This window comes from Oncorhynchus clarkii, chromosome 14 (genome assembly GCF_045791955.1).
Source record: "Oncorhynchus clarkii lewisi isolate Uvic-CL-2024 chromosome 14, UVic_Ocla_1.0, whole genome shotgun sequence".
NCBI classification, from domain to species: Eukaryota; Metazoa; Chordata; class Actinopteri; order Salmoniformes; family Salmonidae; genus Oncorhynchus; species Oncorhynchus clarkii.
The window spans coordinates 34,777,528-34,788,946 of record NC_092160.1 but is presented as its reverse complement, the minus strand read 5'-3'; the positions used below and the strand labels follow the sequence as shown (position 1 = coordinate 34,788,946).

Here is an 11,419-nt window from a genome sequence, read left to right as displayed (position 1 = left end):
TGCCCCATGTCAGTCATCTATGTGTCAACAGCTGGTGAGCGATGTCTAATATTAAAGAAGTCTCGAGGTATTGCTCGCCTGAGGTAGAGTACCTTATGATAAGCAGTAGACCACACTATCTACCGAGAGGGTACTCGATATTATTTGTAGCCGTCTATTTTCCACCACAAAACGATGCTGGCACTAAGACCTCACTCAACCAGCTGTATAAAGCCATAAGCAAACAAGAAAATTATCATCCAGAAATGGTGCTCGTTGTGGCCCGCAAACTTAAATCCGTTTGACCTCATTTCTACCAGCATGTCACGCACAACCAGAAGGATGTCCACACACGTAGACGCATACAAAGCTCTTCTTCGCCCTCCATTTGGAAAATCTGACCATAATTCTATCCTCCTGATTCATGCTTACAAGCAAAAACTAAAGCAGGAAGCACCAGTGACTCGCTCTATACGGAAGTGATCAAATGACGCGGATGCTATACTACAGGACTGTTTTGCTAGCACAGACTGGAATATGTTCCGGAATTCATCAAATGGCATAGAGGAGTATACCATCTCAGTCACAGGCTTCATCAATAAGTGCACCGACGACGTCCCCACAGTTGACCGTACGTACCTATCTCAACCAGAAGCCATGGATTACAGGCAACATCCGCATCGAGCTAAAGGAACTGCCGCTTTCAAGGAGTGGGACACTAATCCGGACGCTTATAAGAAATTCTGCTACGCCCTCAGACGAACCATCAAACAGGCAAAGCGTCAATACAGATTTAAGATTGAATCCTACTACACCGGCTCTGATGCTCATCGGATGTGGCAGGGCTTGAAAACTATTACGGACTACAAAGGGAAATCCAGCCGCAAGCTGCCCAGTGACGCAAGCCTACCAGATGAGCTAAATGCCTTTTATGCTCGCTTCGGGTATTTTACACAGCTGTTACTCACTGTTTATTATCAATGCATAGTCACTTTACTTCTACCTACATGCACAAATTACTGACTAGCCTGTACCCCGGCACACTGACTCAGTACCAGTACACCCTGTATATGTACTCAGGCTATCCGGAAGGCCAAAGTTCGTTACTTTAAGGAGCAGTTCTCTCTGTGTGGGTCTAACCCCAAGAAGTTCTTGAAAACGTTTAAAGACCTGGAGAATAAACCCTCCTCCTCACAGCTGCCCATGTCCCTCAATGTTGATGATGTGGTTGTTACTGACAAGAAGCACATGGCTGAGCTCTTTAATCAACACTTCATTAAGTCAGGATTCCTATTTGACTCAGCCATGCCTCCTTGCCCGGCCAACATTTCCTCATCTCCCACCCCTTCCAATGCGACTATCCCCGATGCTTCTCCCCATTTTTGCCCTGCTACAAAGTTTTTCTCTGCAGGCGGTCACTGAGTCCGAGGTGCTAAAGGGGCTCCTTAAACTTGACCCCCCCCCAAAAAACATCTGTTTCAGATGGTTTAGACCCTTTCTTCTTTAAGGTTGCTGCCCCTATCATCGCCAAACTGATCTCCAACCTTTTTAACCTGAGGTTTCCATTGCTTGGAAGGCAGCCACGGTTATTCCTTTATTTAAAGAGGGAGATCAAGCTGATCCTAACTGTTATAGACCTATTTCTATTTTGCCCTGTTTCATCAAAAGTGTTGGAAAAACTTGTCAATAATCAACTGACTGGCTTTCTTGATGTCTATAGTATTCTCTTGGGTATGCAATCTGGTTTTCGCTCAGGTTATGGATGTGTCACTGCAACCTTAAAGGTCCTCAATGATGTCACCATTGCCCTTGATTCTAAGCAATATTGTGCTGCTATTTTTATTGACTTGGTCAAAGCTTTTGATACGGTAGACCATTCCCTTCTTGTGGGCCGGCTAAGGAGTAGTGGTGTCTCTGATGGATCTTTGGGCTCGTTTGCTAACTACCTCTCTCAAAGAGTGCAGTGTATAAAGTCAGAAAATCTGCTGTCTCAGCCACTGCCTGTCACCAAGGGAGTACCCCAAGGCTTGATTCTACGCTCCACGCTCTTCTCAATTTACATCAAAAACATAGTTCAGGCAGTAGGAAGCTCTCTCATCCATTTATATGCTGATGATAGTCTTATACTCTTGCCCCTCCCCAAATTTTGTGTTAAATGCTCTACAATAAAGCTTTCTTAGTGTCCAACAAGCTTTCTCTACCCGTAACCTGTTCTGAACACCTCCAAAACAAAGGTAATGTGGTTTGGTAAGAAGAATGCCCCTCCCCCCAATATGTTATCACAACCTCTTGAGGGTTTAGAGCATGAGGTAGTCACCTCATACAAGTCCTTTGGAGTATGGCTAGATGGCGCACTGTCCTTCTCTCAGCACATATCCAAGCTGCAGGCTAAAGTTAAATCTAGACTTGGTTTCCTCTATCGTAATCGCTCCTCTTTCACCCCAGCTGCCAAACTAACCCTGATTCAGATGACCATCCTACCCATGCTATATTACAGAGACATAATTTATAGATTGTCAGGTAGATGTTCTTTACCATTTGGCCATCATATTTGCCACCAATGCGCCTTATAGGACACATCACTGCACTCTATACTCCTATGTAAACTGGTCATCTCTGTATACCCGTCGCAAGACCCACTGGTTGATGCTTATTTATAAAACCCTCTTAGGCCTCACTCCCCCTATCTGATATATACAGACCTCATCCTCCACATACAACACCCGTTCTGCCAGTCGCATTCTGTTAAAGGTCCCCAAAGCGCACACATCCCTGGGTCGCTCCTCTTTTCAGTTTGCTGCAGCTAGCGACTGGAACACGCTGCAACAAACACTCAAGCTGGACAGTTTTATCTCAATCTCTAAATCCAAAGACTCAATCATGGACACTCTTACTGACAGTTGTGGCTGATTTGTGTGATGTATTGTTGTCTCTAACTTCTTGCCATTTGTGCTATTGTCCATGCCCAATAATGTTTGTACCATGTTTTCTGCTGCTACCATGTTGTCATGTGTTGCTGCCTTGCTATGTTGTTGTCTTAGGTCTCTCTTTATGTAGTATTGTCACTCTTGTTGTGATGTGTGTTTTGTTCTATATTTATTTTAAAAAATGTAATCCCAGGGTCCTGTCCCCGCAGGAGGCCTTCTGGTAGGCCATCATTGTAAATAAACAATGACACTTTATATAATGTTTACATACCCTACATTACTCATCTCATATGCATATACTGTACTCTATACCGTCTACTGCATCTTGCCTATGCCGTTCGGCCATCGCTCATTCATATATTTTTATGTACATATTCTTATTCATTCCTTTACACTTGTGTGCATAAGGTCGTTGTTGTGAAATTGTTAGGTTAGATTACTTGCTAGATATTACTACATGGTCGGAACTAGAAGCACAAGCATTTCGCTACACTCGCATTAACATCTGCTAACCAGGTGTATGTGACAAATAAAATTTGATTTGATAAGCATTTGTTCTTAACTGACTTGCCTAGTTAAATAAAATAAATATTGTTATTTTGTGTTATTTATTACTTTAGGTTATTTGGTAAATATTTTCTTAATGGGAGTGCTGGCTAGCGACGTTAGCTTACCAGGTACATCAACAGCTTTAGGTTGGTTGTTTTTAGGCAGAACAGTGCCTTAATATCTAACAATACACACATTTTGTTATGTTACAGCCTTATTCTAAAAATTGATTTAAAAAAATTAAATAATACCTCATCAATCTATACACAATACCCAGTAATTACAAAGCCAAATGAGAAATGTTTGCAAATGTATACAAAAGAAAACAGAAATATCACATTTACATAAGTATTCAGACCCTTTACTCAGTACTTTGTTGAAGCACCTTTGGTCTTGGGTATGACGCTACAAGTTTGGCACACCTGTATTTGGGGAGTTTCTCCCATTATTCTCTGCAGATCCTCTCAAGCTCTGATAGCTATTGTTCCACTAACTACCTGACAGGAGTGCTAGCTAGCACCATTAGCTTGCTAGGTACATCAAAAGCTTTAGGTACGTTATTTATAGCCTCAACTTCCAAGATTTCCACCAAGAGCATTGCCTCTCCGAGCATCACTCTCCATCGCTTGGGCAAGGGACATTGAAGGTAAACTCAGATGTGAGGATGTAAAACATAATTCGAGGGTTGAGAGCCGTCTAGTAACTTCACATTTGGACCGCAACCGATATTCACGTAATAATAATGCATTTACCTCGTCCACAAATCGGTGAAAACAAACAACCTTTCCCCCTTGACTCCCAGTGTAAAAAGACTCTATTTCGTAGTACATTTTTTGTTTTACACAAATAACAAAACATGCCGAAAAGCTGTTGTGTTGTTCAATGTCGATGTAACCAGGTTAAAAACAAGCCCGACCAATGTTTCGCAATGCTCCCACTTTGGGAAATAGAGCCTGAGAGAAGAGCCCTGTGGCTTCAGGGTATCCAGCCTGGGAGAAGAGCCCTGTGGCTTCAGGGTATCCAGCCTGCGAGAAGAGCCCTGTGGCTTCAGGGTATTCAGCCTGCGAGAAAAGCCCTGTGGCTTCAGGGTATCCAGCCTGGGAGAAGAGCCCTGTGGCTTCAGGGTATTCAGCCTGTGAGAAGAGCCCTGTGGCTTCAGGGTATTCAGCCTGCGAGAAGAGCCCTGTGGCTTCAGGGTATTCAGCCTGCGAGAAGAACCCTGTGGCTTCAGGGTATCCAGCCTGGGAGAAGAGCTCTGTGGCTTCAGGGTATCCAGCCTGCGAGAAGAGCCCTGTGGCTTCAGGGTATTCAGCCTGCGAGAAGAGCCCTGTGGCCTCAGGGTATCCAGCCTGGGAGAAGAGCCCTGTGGCTTCAGGGTATTCAGCCTGGGAGAGTAGGAAATGTGTGGACCCGGTGTCCAAGTAGGCTACAAGTAGCTATGTGTGTGGAAAACATTTCACCACAGGAAATACATTTAACTTGTTTAGTGTCCTCCGTTTCCACTCACTACTTGTAGCTGTACAGTCCGTTTGTTTGTTGTTGGTATTGGCTAGCTTAATGTTCTGGTTGCTAGCGCCATCATGAAAAAGGGCATGAGGAAAGCCCTACAATATTACGCTTTTCTAAGTAGTGAGAACGCTTAAGAGCAGACAATTGTTGAAAAGTAATTTAAACATGTTGTACTTTTCTTAAATATAGTTGTGTAATCGACTAAAACAAACAGACAACAATAACATTGCGTTTGGAAAATATATTTGTTTGTTTGTTGTTGCTGTGAGCCAAATGGGGGTAACCTAGGTAACCACAGCATTTGAGGTAGATAATATACAAAAGTTAAATAAACAATAAAAAATTAACAGCAAACATTACACATACAGAAGTTTCAAAACAATAAAGACATTACAAATGTAATATTACGTATATATACAGTGTTGTAACGATGTACAAATGGTTAAGGGTACACAAGGGAAAATAAATAGGCATAAATATGGGTTGTATTTACAATGGTGTTTGTTCTTCACTGGTTGTTATTCTATCTATCTCTATGGGTGTGGCGTCTGTCTCCATGGTAAATAAACATGGCGGTGTCTGGTGAGTGGGAAATAGTTTTCAGAAATGTGCAGACAACTTGTGAACGATAAATGTCTCTGGTTATTAATCGCTTGTCATAACGTGGATAGGAGTTGCGCTATCAGTTTCAAGATAATGTACTTTTTAGTAGGCTTAGCATGGGAGAAGTAACGTTGTCTACTAACTGGCTAGCCACTTCGCTAGCTAGAGAATGTTAGCTACCTAGCATTTTATCACGAACAGCGACAGCATGTTAAATGTTTAAGCAAGCTTGCTAATCAGACATTTTGGAAAAACATCACTGTTGTCATGTACATAATTGATATGAAATGGGAGGATTTAGAAGAAGACTTGTTTAACTGCTCATTTGTCTCATTCTTGCAGGAAAACATCCAATTGTATCCTTTGTTTTTTGTTGTTGTAATGTAGAAGCTGCATTTAATAGCTAGTTACCGTCAGCTATTTCATTAGCTACTGTGACAGCTAACGTTAGTCTGCATCTTTATTCGTTATATAGTGCACTACTTCTGACCAGAGCCCTATGGGTACCGATTTGGGACATAACGTAAGGGACGTCAAAGCTTAGGTTTAGGCTGCTTCACACTCACTATGGAAGCTCTAGTCTAGAGCAGGGGTTCTCAAAAACGGTTTCTCATAACCCAAGTGACATCAAAATAAAAAATAAATAGCATTCAATGAGTTTTACAATGACGTCGGCAGTGCATGGCTGGCTGAACCAAGTCTCAGGCTCTGGGAAGGAACATTTTTAAAGCCCACCACTTGGTATCGAGAGAGAATTTCGCCGTTTAAGCTAATATCCTGCAATTCTACACAATATGCCATGAGGCAGCGAGAAAACGTTGCCGTTTTAAAGCTGGGGTCCTTAATTGAAACAATAATAAAGCACTGTTTTGGTAGAAAGCTCAGGGATTGGCCTGGAGAAATGTAACCAATGTTTTGAGGCTATACAGTGTATGTTTACATTTTTACTGTTTACTAACAGAGATAAAAAAAAAATAAAGTAATTTTAGTTTCTGATGTGGTAAAACAGTTGAACTAACCTCATGAGGCCTTTATAAGTTTTATTATTCAAGAATTGATTAGTATATCATGGTATTCCATACCAAAAATGCATTTAGTAACTAAGGATTACATTTTTAAATTACAGTGCATTTATTCTCAACTAGTTTAAAGAAGGCTCGTTTTATTGCTTCAATCAGCACATCAGTTTTCAGCTGTGCTAACATAATTGCAAAAGGGTTTTCTAATGATAAATTTGCCTTTTAAAATTATAAACTTGGATTAGCAAACACAACGTGCCATTGGAACACAGGAGTGATGGTTGCTGATAATGGGCCTCTGTATGCCTATGTAGATATAACATTTTAAGAAATCAGCTGTTTCCAGCTACAATAGTAATTTACAAAGATTAACAATGTCTACACTGTATTTCTGATCAATTTGTTATTTTAATGGACAAAAATGTGATTTTATTTAAAAAACAACATTTCTAAGTGCCCCCAAACTTTTGAACAGTAGTGTATATATTTTTATTTTTGTTATCATGCCCTTGCAGTACCTCTGCATACCCCACTTGGAGAACTACTAGTCTAGAGAGCACAGTAAAAGTTTGCTTAGGTCTATTTTTAAACTCTCCATTGTTAAGTAGGAAGACATAGATCTCATTGTTGTAAAAAAAAAACTGTGAGTGTGCTTGGTTTACCATCATCCTAAATTTAAGTATTGAATTATTTTGTTGTATTTGATTATTTTTACTTTATGCCAATTTCCCCAAGGTTTATGTTACTACATTACACAAGCTCACATTTTCAACACGTACATTTTTTTTTGTGGAGATACAAGGTCCTTTTTTCTTCAGATTGGTGATGCTAATATAAAAGTTCACTGTCATCACGAATAGATTTAAATCGATTGCTTTAAACAGGTTAATATATGTGGGTTGGTACCGTTCATTTTGTTATATGCGCCTGTCTGTTGCAGGACTTTATAACACTTATCATTTTTAAAGGTACAATGCAGCCCTTTTAATATCAATATCAAATAATTTCTGGGTAACTGTGATTGGTTTAAATTAAAATGGTTATCTCCCTCCGACATTCTAGAATCTTGACGACTGTCTTCAACAAATTCTCTTCTTTACAAGTGATGTGAATATTTTTGTCTCAGATTCCGTGTGGCCTTTGAAAAGTGTTTGTTTAAACAGTGCACACACAGCAAACGTTTGCTCCTTATTCAATTCATTTCAATGTGATATCGATTGAAGTGCTAAAAATTTTTAAAAAACGATTGCATTACGCTTACCGCGTTGTCGACCCACTTGAATCAAAATGCAACACTTCAGAATGTAGCTAGGTGTCTCCTACAAATTATCCTGTAACCAGTGATGTACACATTAGTCCCAGATTCCGTGTGGTTTTTGAGCTGTATTAGTTTTAACAGGACGTGCAACCTCATCTCCCCCCTCTCAAACTATTGATTTCAACGTGATAACCGATTGGAGGGATTGACAAGTGTTGCGTTTCTCTTTCTGTTGGTGTCCCCCATATCAAAATGTAGCTGACTGTCTTCTGGTTGTTGTCTAACCAGTGAGTAAAATTATGTGGTTTTTACCAGATTTGATTCCCCCCCCCCCCCAATCGATGTGAGTGATTTATTTTTAAAACAACAGGGTTTTTGGTGCGTGTGCAGTTTCTAAGGTGCTTATTTAAAAAATACAAGTAATATGATTAGTATTGTTTCACATTAGTATTGTTTTATGTTTAGACAGTACATTTTATGTTTAGGTTTTCAATATATTACAAACTGTTTCTGCATGTTGGTTATTGATTTGGACACGTTAACTGTGTTTTTACATTGAGCTATTGATCTAAAAGTTTTTGTCAACAGGAAGCAGCAACAGCATCACTTTCAACTTAAGTTTTAGGAATATAAATTGAACTTTCAACATGAATTTCCAATGGTATTGGACTTACTCACGGGGAAACTGCCGAGTGAGTCCAAAAATGTGCTGTGATTTATTTTGATGATAAAGGCTACCAGAAATCACCAAAATGGGTTTGCCCTGCCTACTCATATCATAGACCCTTGGTTATATCATCTGCCAGTGGGCTACCATTTGCAAGTCTTCGATATGACCATAACGACACATCTCAGTTGTCTTCCACACCACTGCAGGTCCTGTTCTACCTCAACAGCTGGTATTTTGCTGCCTACTTCCTTGCTGAGGTTCTGATGTTTGTTTACAAAGGTTTGTCGTCTACTCAAATGGTCACACAATGGGGACATAAAGTCATGTTTAATCGATCACTCACTGCCGGATGTTTTGCAAACCCAGTGTCAAGGCCAAAAGCAAAATGATAGATTTCTAAATATGCCTTTTGTATTTCCACAGGATTGTTGTTACCATACCCACCAGCAAGTCTCACGTTGGATGTTGGGCTTCTACTTGTTTTCCTGGGCCTTGAGTCCCTCCGAATATTTTACGGTTTGTGTTTTGTCAAGCTGTGTTCTGGGCTAGAGGTATGTCTCTGCATCATCACATGATGTAGAATGATATGTGTTCATTAAAACAAGAATATTCACATTATGTAGCCTACATTGTGTGCTTATTACTTGTCATATTTATTGCCATAATGGCATCTGGTAGTTCTATTTGGCACCTACCGTAGGACTATGCTATATGTCCTTCCTTATGATCATGTGCTAACATTTTTTTCCATCCGCACTTGTTCCAGGTTGGAAGGGGAACTTAACAGAGCGTTCTCTGGCCATGTCAGTGAGTGTGCTCGTCCTGGTGCCGTGCACAGTGCTGTCTGTGTACTACCTGATGCTGCAGACCTTCGTCCTGCGCCTGGAGTTCATCCTTAATGCTGTGTTACTCTGCTTCTACAGTCTGGAGATGCTGCTAGGAATCATGTCCATATCTGCTTTCTCCAGGTAGGAGAAACATGACCTGTAAACTGGTACCCAAGCTTTCTCCAGCAAGAATTAACATGACATAGCCTGGGGACCAGTCTCTATCTCCAGTAGGAGAAACATGACATGGCATAGCCTGGCTACCAGTCTGTTTCTACTCTCTTGCCAACTCCTTATGGAATTTACATTTAAAGGGTTGGCAAGAGAGCAGAAACAAACTGGTACCCAAGGCTAGGCATGACATGTTTCTCCTACTGGAGAAAGAGACTGGCACCCAGGCTAGGCATGACATGCCTGGGTAGATTCCTTGGTTTTAGGCCTCAACAATGGTTGATTATTGATCAATGAATGTATTATGCTTTGCGCTTAAGCTGTGACCTTTTATAATGTTTCACTATAAAGGTCCTATATCAGTGATGCTGGATGTGACCTTGCATTATGTTTCACTATAAAGGTCCTATATCAGTGATGCTGGATGTGACCTTGCATAATGTTTCACTGTAAAGGTCCTATATCAGTGATGCTGGATGTGACCTTGCATAATGTTTCACTATAAAGGTCCTATATCAGTGATGCTGGATGTGACCTTGCATAATGTTTCACTATAAAGGTCCTATATCAGGGATGCTGGATGTGACCTTGCATAATGTTTCACTATAAAGGTCCTATATCAGTGATGCTGGATGTGACCTTGCATAATGTTTCACTATAAAGGTCCTATATCAGTGATGCTGGATGTGACCTTGCATAATGTTTCACTATAAAGGTCCTATATCAGTGATGCTGGATGTGACCTTGCATAATGTTTCACTATAAAGGTCCTATACCAGTGATGCTGGATGTGACCTTGCATAATGTTTCACTATAAAGGTCCTATATCAGTGATGCTGGATGTGACCTTGCATAATGTTTCACTATAAAGGTCCTATAACAGTGATGCTGGATGTGACCTTGCGTAGCGTTTCACTGTAAAGGCCCTATATCAGTGATGCTGGATGTGACCTTGCGTAGCGTTTCACTGTAAAGGCCCTATATCAGTGATGCTGGATGTGACCTTACGTAACGTTTCACTGTAAAGGTCCTATATCAGTGATGCTGGATATGACCTTGCGTAACGTTTCACTGTAAAGGTCCTATATCAGTGATGCTGGATGTGACCTGATCTGCTCAGTGTTTCATTCTCATCAGTTTTTCCTCCATTTTGCTGGTCAGGTCAAAGGTGTACTGAGGAAGAGGAATGCTGCAATGTTCCACATCGTTTCAAGAGGAATGAAGAAAGGGTTTTCACCAGGATTGTTATGTGAACATATTTAAACCCCACATGTTGTCGTTTTTATATTGTCTGTTAATAGCCAAAATATTTATATTTTTGTAACGATGAAATGTCATCTATTTTTTTTTTTTTTTTTTTAACCTGTTTTTGTATCAACTGTCAATCTTGTATGGTACTAGCATCACCAATGGGATTGTCTTATGAGGTTATTCCATCTGCTGTGCCTGATAATGGAATGTATTTGCACAAGTTTTGTTGTTGTTGATTCAGAGCACTATATTTAATTATTTACTTTAATAAATACAATTCCTCATTCATTCATTCACCAGAGGACTTTTTTCCTTGAGTAATTTATATTCCTGATTTGCTGAATCCCCCCAGCAGCCTGTGGTTAAACCCAGATCCTAATTGCATAGAACAGGGATATTGACCAAATATGTGTTGTTGAACATTCTGAAGCAACGTTGATACATTTTTGTCAATCTCTGGAGAGATGGGCAGTTACTATTATTAAATATTTTTTTACATTTAACAGTTGAAGACATTGAATAAAACGTTTATCCCTAATTACAATGCACAATCAATCTGATGGGGTGAAGCTTTTATGTTCATCAGCAAATGTGGACGAATACGACATAAGGATGCATGCGCAATCAACCCTGTATGGGGGGAACGGGAGGGGGGG

The 11,419-nt window shown here is 40.4% G+C and overlaps 1 protein-coding gene across 2 annotated transcripts; it reads left to right on the top strand.

Annotated features, from left to right (window-relative positions):
* Positions 1-5,822: 5,822 nt before the first annotated feature.
* On the top strand, positions 5,823-11,023 carry LOC139366092 (transmembrane protein 216-like). 2 transcript variants are annotated; one of them, XM_071103184.1, is made up of 5 exons: positions 5,823-5,923; positions 8,700-8,793; positions 8,938-9,030; positions 9,281-9,482; positions 10,674-11,023. In XM_071103184.1, exons 2-5 carry the CDS (start codon positions 8,778-8,780, stop codon positions 10,687-10,689), a joined length of 327 nt encoding a protein of 108 aa, XP_070959285.1. In that variant the 5' UTR covers positions 5,823-5,923; positions 8,700-8,777; the 3' UTR covers positions 10,690-11,023. The 2 variants fall into 2 exon arrangements, with proteins under 2 accessions (XP_070959285.1, XP_070959286.1); XM_071103185.1 differs by lacking the exon at positions 5,823-5,923 and having other exon boundaries at positions 8,378-8,793.
* Positions 11,024-11,419: the final 396 nt, after the last annotated feature.

What these genes read in the sequence shown, in the direction of transcription:
- LOC139366092 (XM_071103184.1), top strand. An exon ending in GTCCCTCCGAATATTTTACG is followed by an intron (nt 9,031 to 9,280) that starts GTTTGTGTTTTG and finishes CACTTGTTCCAG; the next exon opens with GTTGGAAGGGGAACTTAACA.